A 15,574-nucleotide genomic window follows, 5' to 3' on the forward strand; every position below is an offset into this window, starting at 1 on the left:
ACCACTAGCACGGTAAAAAGGTGCCCTGTTACCTTTGTTCCTTTGCTTCATCCCTGCTCTGAATAAAGCCATCATGTTCTCACCAAAGGCTGGTGAGTATAAACAAGGGCCAAGTCCAGCACCAGTTTCCTGTGGGGCTCTTCCATTTCCAGCCTGCACTTCCCACCCCATATCTTTCCCTGCCAGAGAGAGTTTCAAGCCTGTCTGAAGTTAGGCTGGTACCAGCAAGGTACCTGAAGCAAGGCAATGTTTGCCCAGAGCTCTCATGGGTGCCCAGAGCTTCTGTCAGAAGGATTCACTGAACCATGCTTAATAAAGAAAACTCAGGTGATTATTCACTACTACAGATTCTTCCTCGTCCCTTAAGGGCTGGCTGGAGGATGTGATTCAGCTTGTTTTCTCCTTGCCTGGTTTCTCCTGGGGAATCCTTACCCTTCCTTGCTGTTTTGCAGTCTCTTTCTTTCCCGTGGCTCGGATGTCACTTTAAAGAACAAGGAGGGTGAGACCCCACTCCAGTGCTCCAGCCTTAACTCTCAGGTCTGGGTGGCCCTACAGATGAACAAGACTCTCAAAGAATCATCTTCTGAGAAGCCTGCCCAGATAGAGAAAGTGGTGAGCAGGTGAGAATAGGGCTGGCTTTGCTTGTGGGTCATGAAATTGAGCCCTTGCACAGGGAAGGCCGGGGGCCTGGTTTAAGAAAGAATTGTGTACCTTAAACTGGTGTGAAGGTCAGTGTGAGCTTAGCAAGAACTAAGTCCATGCTGATTCAGTCCATGGTTTGCAAATTCATCCTCCACATGGAAATACTCACAAGCACAAAGAGCCATCTGTAAGGCAGGGTGGGAAAACGTGAGCTCTGTTCTAGTCTGAATGGCTTTGAGTGCTCAGTGATTCTGGCCCAGGATGGCATTTGAATGGCCCCTTGTCTGGGGGGCTTTCCTTCTGTGACAATTCTTTCTCCATGACAGGGACATTGCCCGGGGCTACGAGCGCATCCCCATTCCCTGTGTCAATTCCGTGGACAGTGAGCCCTGTCCCAGCAATTACAAATACGTGTCACAGAACTGTGTCACCTCCCCGATGGACATTGACAGGAATATCACTCATTTACAGGTGAGGGATCCTGCTTGGTTCCTGTTCTGGGCTCTGCAGTGCTCCTCAGAACAGATTTGGCATTCCAGATGGGAATGTTGAGTCCTGATATTGCCATCAAATCCCAGCTAAGGCTGAGTGCCTCACCTGCAGCTCTTGTTGTAGGAGATGGGATTTTCATCCTTCAGTTTTGAGGCTTAATCTGAGCTCTGTGTTCAGCTGTAGCATTGGCCATCTGGTGCTGGCTGATGTGGCTCCCATTTATCCTTGTCCTCTCTTCTGAGGCTGCAGAGTCAGGGATTTGTTGGGAGACCTTCCCCATGCTGCCTTCCCATGGACTGCAGCAGCCAGGCCGAGGTCTTGGCTGTGACACTGCAGTCCTGGAAGGGCTGGGTGGGAAAGCAGGGATGGGGAGGCTCAGGGTGAGGGTGAGGCCTCACTGGGCACAGCTCTGAGGTGCTGAAGTGACCAGTCCTGTTGTGCAGCAGCCTGGTGGCAGGGCTGTGCTGGCTTGGGGAAGCAGGCAGCTGGAGTGGGAAGCAGCAGAGGGACTGAGGCAGCACAGCTGCATCACCTCCCAGCTCTGGTCTCTCCTTGGAGCTCTCAGGTGTGGAGAACAGCTCACAGGGGATGGGAGAGGGTTCAACAGGGGAACATCCTCTCCTGAGCAGTGAGGCTGGCTCAGAGTGAGATCCTTCCTTGCAAGGCAGAGTCCTTTGGTGCTCAGTGCACACAGAAATAAACAGTGGAGTAGAACTGCCACTGAATGGTGAAACTGGTGATCCCTCTGCTGAGCAGCTGCAGCAAGAGGAGGACATTTGATTTCCTGACCCAGCCACCAGCTGCAGTCTCAGTTGTGTGAGTGGTGTGGAATTAACCCTTTGCTTCTCTTGCAGTATTGTGTCTGTATAGATGACTGCTCCTCCAGTAACTGCATGTGTGGCCAGCTCAGCATGCGCTGCTGGTACGACAAGGTGAGGACACACAGCCCCCTCCTGGCTCACACCAGGGCCTGGGAGCTGGATTGTGCCTAATTCAGTTCCTTGCACAACTCAAAGCCAGGCTGGACAGGGCTTGGAGCAGCCCTGGTCCAGCAGGAGATGTCCATGCCCACAGAAGGGGTTGGGATGAGCTGATCTTTAAGGTCCCTTCTACCCCAAACCATTCCCTGCTTCTGTAATTCCAGCTCCTTTCTTCTTGACTTAAAATGCCTGAGGTTATAGTCTGAGCTCTGAGACACGTGATAATCCAAACTGCCTGCTCAGGGCAGCTTTTCTTGTGTTATTTATTTGTGTTCCTCTCGTGCCAACTGAGCCATTAATTATACCCATGTGATAGGGAGCATTTAATAACCCAAGCATGAAATCAGCTTCCATTTCAGAGCAATGTGGAAAGTGCCATAAGATGTAAATAAAGGGAGGAGAGTAGAAAGAGAATTTATTAAATCTGCTTTTATTTATTGTGATTCTTCTGGATGAAGGCAGAATAAAGATGTTTTCACTGCCACATTGCCAGAAGTCAGGTTTGTTTTGGGTAAATGCTTCGACCCTCCAGGGAGGTTTTGAGATTCATCTTTGGGCAGGTGCTACAAAGATCAGAAGTTTTGTGAATCTCTGCAGGTTTCTCCCAGGGGGAGTGTTGGCATCTTTCTTGGCTTTGTAGCCATTTTATTTACACATTAATAGGTGATTACACCTCTCAAGCCTTAAAAGCCATATTTGTTAAATATGATAAATTACATTCATCACTTCCTTAATCCTGTATGTTGGTAAATAATTTAATTGTAGGTTTTTTTGAGAGTGTTATTTGGGAATGTAGTGTGATTCACAGAACCTGGGTGTACTGGCTTTGGACTGTGCAAGTTCAGGCTTTATTCCAGAGGCACACTGAGCATCCACTCTCCCCTCCAGCACAGCAAATGGCAATAATGATGATGATGCACACAGTCTTCTGCACAGCACTGGGAGTTTTTTTTTTTAAATACTGTGTAGGGTGGTGGCAAGCAGCAAAAATCTAAATTCTCTGTCTGTTTGTCAGCTGTGGGTGACAGTGGTGACTGTGCTGCTGTCAGGATAGAGCAAAACCACTGCAGAACCTGACCTCTGACACTGGGCTTGGGGCGGCTGGGGCACGACTTCACCATGGGGTTCTCTGGCCTGTTTTTGCCCTGGTGGGAATTTCTGTGGTTTGAGGGGTCCCAGGAGCAGACAAATAACGCAGTCTTGGGTGGTTCTCTCCTCCAGGATGGCCGACTCCTGCCTGAGTTCAACATGGCTGAGCCCCCTTTGATCTTCGAGTGCAACCACGCGTGCTCGTGCTGGAGAACCTGCAGGAACCGCGTGGTGCAGAACGGCCTCAGGTGAGCAGCAGGGGCCACACAGCTGCTCTGGGCAGGGCCAGCCCCAAACCCACCAGCCTTGTGGCTCTCAGCTCACCCATAATCCCACAAAACCCAGCACGGAAGCTGGGGCTGGTGGGATGGAAGTGGGATCCTGCATGCTGCCAGTGGGAATGGAGCAGCAGTGGGTTGATGAGCTCAATTAATAACTCAGTTAATGTTTGCACCCTGCTCTTGGCAGCATCAGGTGGGAACTGTGGTGTTCTTTCATCAGCTGACCATAAAACATACAAATGGCTTGTGGGTTTGCATGCACAGCCCAAGTGTGGTGTCTCAGGGGGAGAGCTGAGAAGGATGTGACAGCAAGTGAGCTGCAGAGTCTGAATTCAGATCCTGTAAGCCAGCAGTCTAGATTAGAAATACAGGCCAGCATGCCCAGACTTGGCTGCTTAAAATTTACAAGTTCTTGGCATGATTCCTCCTGAATTGGATACCTGAATGCCTGTTGGCCTTGCTGCTCCAGGTTACACTGCTGGAATTTTGGTGCCTGGCTAAAAATGTCAGTGTTTTGGTTTGGACCTCTGCTATGGAGGAGTTTGCCACTGCACTAAGTTCAAAGGGATCCTACTGGAAAAAAAAAAAGACTTTTTAGAATTTCTTTGTAGTGCTGACAACACTCTTTTTGCAAGCTTTGTAGTTTCAATGACATTTTGCACTGTTAAAAATAAGCAAGGAAGGAACTCGCTGTGTTTCCTCAGAACTTTACCTCTCTCTGGTTTTCCCTGCCAAGCTCCGGTACCTCCGTGGGTGTTTCTTCAGGAGCTGTACAGCTAGAGCTGTTGCTTTTACATTTTTTGCCTTGCTGAAGTGTTTTTTCTGAAAAATGGGAAGGGTTGGGAACCCAACAAGCCAGGGAGAGCAGCTCTGCTGGGAAGGAGGGTCAGGTGCTGGGCAGAGCTCACAGTCCCTGGGGAAGCAGTGGGGAAAGCTCCTGCCTTGGGGCTGCAGCTGACCCAGGGGTGCTGCTGCTCTGTTTTCAGTGCTTCCTTTATCAGATTGGCTCCAGATTAGCTCTGCCTGGCAGAGCACACGTATCCAGCTGGCAGCCTGGCCCAGCTCAGCTGGCAGGCTCAGCTCGCAGCCACGGCCCCGCTGCCGCCAGTGCCGGCTCCAGAGCAGAGCCCAGGTCTGAGCTGATGGGCCAGCCAAAAGCTGGGGGAGCTTCCCCAAACCCAAAGGCAGTGTTAGACCCTGCTTCTCTGAGAGCAGTCACTCCCCTGAGGTCATGGTTTGTCCTGGTGAAGCTGTGGGCAAACAGGATGGAGTTCACATCCTTGGTTTGAGCTGACAGTGCAGGAGGGAGTGGGTGGGGGAAGAGAAGTACTGGGAAAAGCAACAGGGTGAAGTTAAGGTGAGCATCAGATTTCACTTAATTCCGATAACAGTGTTGCTGAGAGTGGGTTTTGGTTCCCTCAGGGATAGAGCAAGCTTTTCCTAGCCCTGGAGACTGTTCATCCTGCACTTAACTCAGGTTCTGGCTGAGCAGGAGGCAGAATGACTTACAGAATTGTTTCTCTGCCTATAAACCCCATCAGTAAAATTCCACAGAGTAGCTATTACACCAAGAAGTCTCAAGTTGCAGCTTTTCTTTCTTGTCTTTCATCCAGGCAGCTGGATATGATGGAATTGCTGAATGCCCTGGCTTTGGCAGAGGGCAGAGGGGTCAGAGCACTTAGCTCAAGGTGTTCTTTAGTCCCTGGGAGATCCCTGCCTTCCCCCTCAGCACCACTCCACTGCTGTAAATCCCCTTCCACCTTCCCTGCCTCCCCCAGGGCTGTGTGGAGGGGAAGGAAGTGCTGCTGGTGGGATCCTGATGTCCTCTGTAAATCATCATCACACAGAGCATCCAGCCCTGTCCCCTCTTCCCCATCCCCTTGGTGTGCACCTGGGCAGGCAGAAGGGGCTGACTGACACTTGTCTCTTGTCCCTGGGCTGTTTCCATGCCAGCATCTGCCCACAGCTGGGAGCTGTGGGAGTGGAGCATCCCTGCAGGGTGAGAACGGGAGGGTGAATATTAAAATCCTCCGGGAGTGTGTGCTGAGGGAAGGTGCTGGCTTTTTGCTCATCTCTCCATGAAAATTTATCCTTTCCATGGAGTGCTGCCATCAGTGTGGCTTCATTTCCTCCCTTCCTCTTTTCCAGGACTCGGTTGCAGCTTTACAGGACACAAAAGATGGGCTGGGGAGTGCGGACGATGCAGGACATTCCTCTGGGAACCTTCGTGTGCGAGTAAGTTGTGCAGCTTTCACCAGCCAGCAACCAACACTGCCCAAATCCAGCACTGAGCTGTGCAGCTTTCACCAGCCCCAGAAATCCAGCACTGCCCAAATCCAGCACTGAGTTGTGCAGCCCAGCAAATCCCATCCAGTCCAAATCCAGGAGTAAGGTGTTCAGCTTTCATCAGCCCAGCAACCCCAGCACTTCCCAAATCCAGGTGTAAGTTGTGCAGCTTCCATCATCTCAGCAATCCAGCACTGAGTGAGTTGTGCAGCTTTCACCATCCCAAAAACCCCAGCACTTCCCAAATCCAGGAGTAAGTTGTTGAGCTTCCATGAGCCCAGCAAGCCCAGCACTTCCCCAGGGCACACATGGTTTGCTCCCCTTCAAGGAGAAGTTTTCATGCAGATCAAGCTGGCGTTGAGCCCAGCTGCCTGCCCTCAGCCAGAGGTTTCCTGACTCCAATTCCTGCTCTATCTGTCCTCCTTCTCATAGTGTGGAGCTTTCTCTACTTCCCTCTGTCTTGCTGGGATTTGTGCTCAGCTCTTCCCCCTTTGAAACAAAAATTACAGGGGAAAAAGACATTTGGGTTGTGCTGCAAGATGTGCTCAACTCCCGTGTTTGCCACAGATATGGGCACTGCAGGCCAGGGCAGTGGGGAACAACTTTCTCTGCTTCAATCCTCGCTTCTCCAGAGGTTTTCCAGTGTCACAGCTCTGGCTTCAGTCTGATTCAGCAAAACAAGGAAGCACTTGGGGTTAAGCACATGTTTTGGCCCTGACTCAATAAAGTACTTAGGCACAGAAATGTTCAGATTTATGTCAAGTGGAAAACCCGTCATCAGACCCCACAGCTTGAGGCTTTAAAGTGGTATATGTACTTTATTAAACAGTTTGGAAAGTGTTTCCTTCACTGCAATACTACAGTGACTGAGGATCTTCTAAACAAAGCTGGACTCATGTCCATCGTGGAAATAGGTGCTGGTGGTTTTTAGAGCTAGTTATTGATGTGTTATGGAATTGGGTGGGTGGTTGAGGAAGATTATTGCAGTATTTAAAAGAGAAAATAAAGGAAAAGATAATTCTGCAGTGAGTTGGCCAAGTATTTCTTCTGTGTCAGGAGCTGCCAGCTGCTAAAATACTTTTTTAGAGATAAAGCCAAAAGCTGCTGTTTGTGGGGAGTGTGTCAGGCCTGTCCTTGTGCAGGGCTGTCCATAAGTACCAAAGTCCCAGGGTTGTGGTGCAGTGCCCAGGAACAGCCCAGGCCAGAGTGAACTGCTCCCGAGGGAAAAGGCAGAGACTTCACCCAGCCCTGCTGGAATGGCAGCACACGGGAGGAGCAGGCAGTGAGGGGACAGCCAGGGCAGGTGTGATGAACACAGACATTGCAGAGCATGTGGGGCTGCTGGGGTGCAGATCCCACAGCCTGACTGCCCCCACCCATGCCAGGAGCTGCTGGCACTGTTCCACTGCTGGGTACTATCTTCATTAGCTAAATGAGCTGCTTACTAATCAGCTGAGCTAATTAGTGTCATGGCCATACACACTCCTCCTCTGTCACACACTCATTTCCTCACTCACCTCAGCTCCGTGAGTCCTTCCTGTGATTCTCTGTGAGCATCCCACAGACCTGCTTCCTGCTTTTTCCCCTCTCTGGAGAGCAGCTCCAGTGCTGGCAGTGCTCAGGGCTGCCAGGACACAGCAGATCCCAGGATCAGCTCCTCTGGAAGAGCATTTTGTGTTAAACATCTGGATTAGAGCCCTGGGAGGGCAGTTGCTCTGTCCAGTGGTTATTGCTCTGCTTTGCAAGGATGATTGTATGGGTGTGACCTTTATCCTGGAACTCTTCACAGGCACCAGGAGAGGCTGAGGGAGCTGGGAAGGGGCTCAGCCTGGAGAAAAGGAAGCTCAGGGGGGTCCTTGTGGCTCTGCACAGCTCCTGACAGGAGGGGACAGCTGGGGGGTCAGGTTCTGCTCCCAGGGAATCTGTGAAAGGACAAAGAAAAATGGCCTCAAGTTGCACCAGGGGAGCTTCTGATCAGAGCTATGAAAATGGCTTTTTGCTGAAGGAGTGGTCAGGCCTTGGAATGAGTCACCCAGGGAGGTGTTGGAGTCAGCAGCTCTGGAAGTGTTGATCTGGCAGCTGGGGAAGTGGTTTGGGGTGATGGTGATTGCGCTGGGTTCATGACTAGACTCAATGGTCCTGAAGGTCTCTCCCAACCTTGGGGATTCTGTGACTCTGTAACTGCCTCCTGTCCCTTCTGCACAGCCCTGGAAGCAGCAGCTTGGCAAGGGTGATGCCTCAAGGTTTAGCTTTTCTATTTTTCACAGGGGAGCTGTGGCAGTGTCACCCCCCTGTCCCACAGGGCTCTCCTGGAGCCTTCAGGCTCTGCAGCCCCTCAGGCTGTGCTCATGGGCAGGTTTCTCCCTGGGACTCTGGTGCTGTTCAGAAGCTGCTGTTGCTCAGCCTGTGCTGCTGCTGCTGCTGTGGGTTGGGTTGAATCTGTTCTGTTCATGCTTGGTTGGTAGGTGGTGGAGCTGCTCCTTCTGGAACCAGCACAGCTGCTGCTGACTTTTGTTGGAGAGGCTGGGAGTTAGTGGGATGCAGAAACCAGAGGATTTGGTCTGTTCCTTTTGCATCCATTTATGGGTTTTGAATATTTGCTTTCTGTTCCAGTAGTGCTTTAGGGAGGTACCAGCTGCATCAAGCCAGGTGTTTCAGCAGAGAAGCCCCAGGCCTCCTGTCTCCCACATCCTGTGGGAAACACTGGAGCCTGTGCTAGGGACTGCTCATGGCTCTTGGTTTTTGTATTGAGTCCCCTGTGATCACAGAATGATTAAGGTTGGAAAAGACCTCCAAGATCAGCTGTTCCAAGCTCACTCCAGTCCAGGCTGTTTGAGCAGTGATGAGTGGCCCTGAGAAGCTCTGGGATGGAGTTATTTGCCATCAGTGTCTGAACATCCTGCTGGGGAGAAAGGCACTGCCTTGACCACAGGAGTTCTTAAATGAAGGGGCTCCTGCTGGTTTTTGGGAGGAACATGCACCCCTTGCACATCCTTCCCTAACTTTGGGCCTGGAAAATCAGGGACCTGTTAATATCTTTGAACAGCCTTGGAAAGGAAATGAGTTACAGGAATAGGCTTTAAAGAAGCATTAAACCAACAATTTTTAATTTGGTTGTGGTATTTCATTTCATGGAATTATAAACCTGCAGTGGCTGTCCCTGGGCACGGGGCCTCTCTGAGCAGAATTGTTCAGCTGTTCTCAGCTGCTGCTGCCTGCTGGGCCTTTCCACAGCGATTTCTCTCCCTCTCTGGCCACCTTTCTATGCTTCAGGCCTCCAAGGAGTGGCTGATCTCCAGCAGTGGAGCAGTGAGGGCAAACAGGAGGCTCCCAGTTGGGAACTACAGCCAGAAATCCCTGCTCACAGAGTGCAGGGATCCTCTCCAGGTTCATGTTTCCTGGCTCTCCTCCTCCCCAGCCTGGGAGTTAAATGCTGCCTTGAGCCCTGGGGGATTGGAGGCAGTTGTTTAACACTTGGAATATGCCTGAGGGCTGCAGGAATGCTGTGAGAGCAACTGCTGGCTGTGGAAGCTGCAAAAAATATTTATTCATATGGTGAATCCTTTCCTTGAAATAATCACTGTTTCATTGCAGGCTGGGAACACTTACATACCAAAATCACAGAAACACAGACTGGGGTGGGCTGGGAGGGACCTTAAATCCCATCACTGCCATGGGCAGGGACACCTGCCACTATCCCAGATTGCTCCCAACCCTGGCCTTGGACCAGGAAAGCTGCTGTGCTGCTGCTTCTTCCTCACATCCTCCCTCAGTCCCTCCACTCTGTGTCTCCTACTTTGACTGAAGCAGCTCAGGGCAGGAAGTGTTGAACCTTGACAGTCCAGAACTGTTCAAAATGGAGAGGTGGGAGCACCAGTGCTGTGGGGACTCCTGCAACAAGAGGGTTTGCACCAAACTCTGGCTGTGTGGTCCTCAGCAAGCCCAGGCCAAGCAGCACCTGCCTCATGCTCCTTGGAGAACCTGCCTGTCACCTGGCTGTCACCTGGTTTTACAACAGGGTGGCTGCATCTAGGACCACAGCTCACATTTATCCTGGTTCAGGAGGGATTTAGAAGGAATCCAGAGATCCTGCCAGGTTAGGTTAGACCTAAGACTTTTAAACCAAAACTTCTGAAGTTTTGTAGCCTGTAATTGCTCAAAATATCCTGGGAAATACACAAGGGGCAGACAGAAATGTTTTTTTTTGTGGTGTGAGCAGCATGAGCACTGCAGTGTTTGTGGGACAGCCTGAGTCTGACCAGGAACTTCAGGAGGCTTGGATTCATGTGTTGATCTTGGCCAACAGAGAGATTTGCAAAAGGAAACTTAGTCCTCAGGAAAAAATAAATTGATTTTTAATATTAAAGTGGTTTTAATATCATTAATGTACTTTTTAATATTATTTAAGTGTTGCTTTGAAGAGGTGGAGTTTGGAGCCAGATTTTCCCTGCTGGAATTTAACAGAGCTCAGTTTGGTGCCTTGGAGCTGGCCAGCACTGTGGCTGTGGTTGCCCATCTGTGCTGGGCTGCTGTTTGGGGTGTTTCTGTCTCCCCAAAAAGAGGTGTTTGAGCCTGTGATCTCTCATTCCTGCTGTCCCTGTGCCCACAGGTACGTTGGGGAGCTGATCTCCGACTCCGAGGCCGATGTCCGTGAGGAGGACTCCTACCTCTTCGACCTGGACAACAAGGTACTGTGTCTACAGGGTCCAGCCACAAAACCCCAGGTCCTGACTCCTCAAAAGAGCCCAGAGAATGATGGTCTCCATCTTGATGTGCAGTGAAATCCTGCAGAGAGCACAGTTGCTGTGCTTTAGTGGAAATCTGGTTGAGGTGAGAGTTTGGGCTGGTTAAAAGGGCAGCAGAAGCAACATGTGCTGCCCACACCACTTTAGAGCAAGATGCTGTTCTGTCAATCCCCTTGGAGCATCCTGAGGTCAGTTGTCCAGGTTTTGGTACTCCCAGCCTGGCACCTGTCTGATTGGCAGCTCTGTCAGTTCTTCATGAAGTGATGATGAGGTGAAAGATTAAAAAACCCCACAAACCCTGTTCACTCAGAAAGGATCCATCAGGCACCCTGGCAGGGGCTTGTTCTGCTGTTTGTTCCTCTGCACTGCTCTGTGAGGGCTCTCAGGGCAGAAATTTTCATTTGCAAAGTACAATCTTAAAGTTTTAAGCAAGGGCATGACTTCAGATTCCCCCTGGGAAAGGAGAAGTGAGAAAAGGTGAGCTGGGGACTCACAGGAGTGGGGAGGCTTCCAAGGAAGGCTGTAAAACACTCTGTGCCTTGTTTCTGTCATCAGCTTGTGACAAAGAAGCTTTGCTTTATTTTTTATCCTCTTATTTTTTTAAAGCAACACACATTTCAAGAGCTGAGAAAAGATAAATAACGAGTCTGGTGTGCAAACAGGGGGTCAGACTGTAATTAAGAAGTTGAAAAGGACTTCAGCCTGGTTTATCAGCACGAGCCTAGCTGGGCCCTGCCCTGCCTCTTGCTGAGCCCTGACTGGCAGCCCTGAGGGAGAACCTCTGTGCTGGCTCCTGGGAATCCTCCAGGGAAGCAGGAAGGGAGACCAAGGTGGAACATCTGGAGAAAAGCAGGCACCAAATCACGGGGGAATGGTTAAAGCTGCCCATGAGGCTGGGCAGAGAAGGGCAGGGCAGAGCCAGCATGTTTTGTGTCCTCCAGAGTGATGGGGCACTGCAAGGGTGTGAATCCCAACCCTGGGGAGCCTCGAGGTCCTGGTGTGTCTCAGAGGAATGACTGGAATGGACTTGTGCTGTGGTGGGAGTGGTTGGGCTGTCCTCTCTGTTACCTGGGCTGTCATCTCTGTTACCTGGGCTGTCATCTCTGTTGTCTCTGTTTTGGTTTCTGTTGTCCCTGTCCCTTGAGCTGTTGCTCACAGCCCCCTGTGAGGTGATCCTGGAGTGTCCCAGCTCCTGCTGTGGATGTGGGGGCTGTCACACTGCCCACCATGGCATTTCTGTGGATGAAATTGAGGGAGTGAAGTCACTGATTTAGGAAACCAGAGCTGGTGACACCGTGTGTGCTCCAGGCCTGTTGGGGTGATGCCTCCCCCAGTTCTGGGGATGTTTTCCTGGGCTCCTGCACCCTGAGTGTGATGTGGCACAGCTCATCCATTAACGATCCGAGGTGCTTGTCCAAAAGGGACTTGGAGCACCACTAATGGATCCTTTTGCTTTTGGCCTCTTTGCAACTGAAATTAGCTTCTGTAATTAAAGCCTCTGCTTTGCACAGTCATTCTCTGCTGGAATAAAAAAGCCCTGAGGGGGGTTCTTTTATTTTCAAGGAAAACAAAGTATTACTGCTCTCTGGGCTCTCTGGAAAGGGAATTTTTCTGTTCTCACTTTCACTCTTATCTGCAAAACCCTGTGTTTTCTCAAGGCTCTGGCTTTGTGTTTCCAAGCTGTCATGTTCAATTAGAGGACAGAACAGACGCCTGTTCCCCTATCCAGGGGCTGGTACCCGTAAGGTGTCTGCACTGAACATCAATTGAAACTGGTGCTTGGACTGGGAGACTGGCGTTAAAACCAGGGTGTCAAAAACCAGCTTTTGGGGTGTGTGGGGTCAGAGTGCTGTGCAGTAAACTCTGGTTTCAGGGTACTGTTGCATATAGAAGTCTGTGTGTGTGTGTTTTCAGTCCTTTCAAACCCACATGAGAGCCCTGCCCTGCTGCTCCTGGAGCTGTGTGCAGTATTAATGCACAGACCAGCAGCCTGCTGGTTTGTTTAAGCCAATAACCCCCAGGCCAGTGTGCCCTAAGGAGCCTGTTTCTCCCCAGGATGGAGAGGTGTACTGCATCGACGCCCGTTTCTACGGCAACATCAGCCGCTTCATCAACCACCTGTGCGAGCCCAACCTCATCCCGGTGCGGGTGTTCATGTCCCACCAGGACCTGCGCTTCCCCCGCATCGCCTTCTTCAGCACCAGGCACATAGAGGCTGGAGAGGAGATCGGGTACGTGCCAGCCCTGCCGCCGCTGGGGACGCGAGAGCTCGCTGCCCCCCGGCTGCCTCGCTGCCCCCCCTTGCTCCAGGGTTTGTCCCCAGGGTCCCTCGGGGTCCCCCTGAAGTTTGCAAAGCTCCAGGATCAACGTGGCTCTGTCCACTCGTAGCCCTGACTGCCCTGAGCTGAGCCCAGCGTGGGCAGCAGGGCAGGGGGGATTGAGACCCCACCTGCAGAGCTGGCCCAGCCCTGGCCCAGCACAGGGAGGAGCTGGAGCTGCTGCAGAGATCCAGAGGAGGCCACAAAGCTGCTCCCAGGGCTAGGGCCCTGCTGGGAGTGCTCACCTGGAGAGGAGAAGCTCCAGGGAGAGCTCAGAGCTGCTTCCAGGGCCTGAAGGGGCTCCAGGAGAGCTGGAGAGGGACTGGGGACAAGGGATGGAGGGACAGGACACAGGGAATGGCTCCCACTGCCAGAGGGCAGGGCTGGATGGGATATTGGGAATTAGGAATTGTTCCCTGGGAGGGTGGGCAGGCCCTGGCACAGGGTGCCCAGAGCAGCTGTGGCTGCCCCTGGATCCCTGGCAGTCCCCAAGGCCAGGCAGGATGGAGCTATGATGCAAGGTGTCCCTGCCCATGGAATAGGACAATCTTTGAGGCTGCTCCAACCCAAACCATCCCGGGGTTCTCTTTAGCTGTGGCACCCCAATGTCCCGCTCACCGACCCCTCCCGTCTCTCTCTTGCAGCTTCGACTACGGGGACAGGTTCTGGGACATCAAAGGCAAATTCTTCAGCTGTCAGTGCGGTTCACCCAAGTGCAAACACTCGAGCTCGGCGCTGGCCCAGCGGCAGGCGAGCACCTCGGCCCAGGACACGCAGGAGAACGGGCTCCCCGACACCAGCTCCACCTCGGCCGCCGGCCCCTTCTGAGACCGGCTCCTCCCATCCCCGGACACTCACATGCTGTCGCAATTTCCATTGAAAGAAAAAGAAGAGAGAAAAAAAAATGACACAAAACCACATGGAAAATGAAAAAAAAAAAAAAGGAAAAAAAAAAGAAACCCGAAAAAACCCCGCTCAAGGATTTGTGACACTGAGGGCTGTGCCACCGACTGTTACTTGAGGAAGGAGTGAAAGCAAATCCCACCTCCGTGATGTTGTTCTCCCCTCCCTGCTCCTGGAAAGCTGCTGGGTTTCACAGCTGTGTGTGCAGGGGTGGCTGTTGCATTTTTTTTGCCACCCGAGCTGTCCTGGCCTCCCCCTGAGCGTGCTGAGTGTTGTCAGAGGCAGGGAGAGCCGCTGTCCTGGGAATGTCGCTGTGTCCTGGACCCCTCCCGCCCACCCGCCTCCAGTTCAGCCACAAGAAACTCTGGATACTTGATGGGACTTGTTTCTGGGAGGGAGCTGGCTCTGGGTTTGCTTGGCACAGCCCCGGGGCAGGTTGTGCTGGTTGGTTTTTTGTTGGTTTGGTTGGTTTTTTGGTTGGTTGGTTGGTTTTTTGTTTGTTTTTTTTTTTAAATATATGAATGAATAATTCCTCCCCCATCTCGCAGGACATTGTGGTGGGGCCCTACAAATATCCTCAATTCTCTCCAAACTCCCATGGCTTTTTTCTCATCTGATGAGAAGAATCCCAGAATCTCTGCAGCCCCTGTGCTCCCTGGCTCTCTCCCTGCTGGATTTTCTCCGTTCAGACCAGCTCTGCTCCACGTCCTGCTCCTGTCTCAGTGTTGGGTTCCTCCGTGAAGGAATTCCCCTCACCCCATCCAACCAGTGGTTTTAGAGAGAGAAGGCTGAAGAGGATTTTACAAGACACTAATTCCTAAAGAAAACCAGTTTCCCCTTCCCTTTTTTTAAAGATAAAGTGAATGATATATATATTATAGAGGACCTGGACTGGCTGGGGTGGACAGACGTGTCACGGTGAGGAGATCCCAGATGCCACCAGCTCGTCTGTTCCCATCCCTTTGCTCCACGCTGGGCACCTTGGATTGATTTTTAAGCCACACGCTATGAGGTTTCAATAAACTGATTTATTTTTTACCATTATTGAAACATCGGGGACAAGCATTAAAAACATGAGGAAAAAAAAAGCTTAAAAAAAAACCCACAAAAAACAACAAAACCCACAAAAAAACCAAAAAAACCAAAACGACAACAAAAAGAAACCACAAAACAAAACGGTGCTGATTCTGGTGTGATTTTTGCTCACCACGTGAATATAAACTTATCAATTGTATAAAAAGAACAAAGTGATTTTAGTATAAAAATGCAGGAAAAAACAAAACTTTTTTTAAATTGTTAGTATTGTAGTGTGAATAAATTTGCCATCACCTTTTGTGTGGTGGCTGGGCAGGTCATTATCTTAATTTTTTTTTTTTTGCATATATCTTTAAATACTGTAATTAGTGCAGTAACAAGTTTTTTTTTTTTTTTGTTCATCTCTTCTAGAACATTCATAATGCCATCATGTTTATTATTATTATTTTTTTTCTGTTAATGTTTTTGACAGTTTTAAAGGGGCAGCCTTTTGGCTCTGATCATTTTCTTGTTCTGTTTTCAATGAAATCAATAAAAAAAAAGAAAAAAAAAGTGCTTTAAAAGGAGTTTGGCATTTTTTTGGCTGCTTTGGGGGAGGGATGGCTCAGGGTGGGCCTGAACTGCTTAAAAATGAAGAAAGCAACAAAAAAAAACCATTCCTGCAAAGAAAAGTAGCCTGAGCAACTGTTTGCTGTTTATTCTGGGGGTTGGGGTTTGTTTTTTTTTTTTTTTAATTTTGTCATTAAAAGTTTGGGAGTCTGAATCCCAGTCCTAGATGGGCAGCACTGAAGTTTGGGGATCCT

At 50.6% G+C, this 15,574-nt stretch overlaps 1 protein-coding gene across 10 annotated transcripts in view; it reads left to right on the forward strand.

Moving 5' to 3' along the window:
• The window catches only part of EHMT1 (euchromatic histone lysine methyltransferase 1), a 117,457-nt gene extending 102,134 nt beyond the window's left edge, over positions 1-15,323 (forward strand). For 5 of the 10 annotated variants that reach the window (XM_039719996.1, XM_039720002.1, XM_039719998.1 and 2 more), the window contains 8 exons: positions 453-620; positions 969-1,113; positions 1,989-2,066; positions 3,336-3,451; positions 5,633-5,719; positions 10,380-10,458; positions 12,571-12,746; positions 13,478-13,661. In XM_039719996.1, coding sequence (XP_039575930.1) covers positions 453-620; positions 969-1,113; positions 1,989-2,066; positions 3,336-3,451; positions 5,633-5,719; positions 10,380-10,458; positions 12,571-12,746; positions 13,478-13,661 — 1,033 coding nt within the window. Of the gene's footprint in view, positions 1-452; positions 621-968; positions 1,114-1,988; positions 2,067-3,335; positions 3,452-5,632; positions 5,720-10,379; positions 10,459-12,570; positions 12,747-13,477 lie in introns of all 10 variants that reach the window. The other 5 variants (XM_039720001.1, XM_039719995.1, XM_039719999.1 and 2 more) reach the window with 2 other exon arrangements.
• The last annotated feature ends 251 nt before the right edge of the window (positions 15,324-15,574 follow it).

Source organism: Passer montanus, unplaced genomic scaffold (assembly GCF_014805655.1).
Source record: "Passer montanus isolate IOZ18808 unplaced genomic scaffold, ASM1480565v1 scaffold43, whole genome shotgun sequence".
In the NCBI taxonomy this organism is placed as follows: domain Eukaryota; kingdom Metazoa; phylum Chordata; class Aves; order Passeriformes; family Passeridae; genus Passer; species Passer montanus.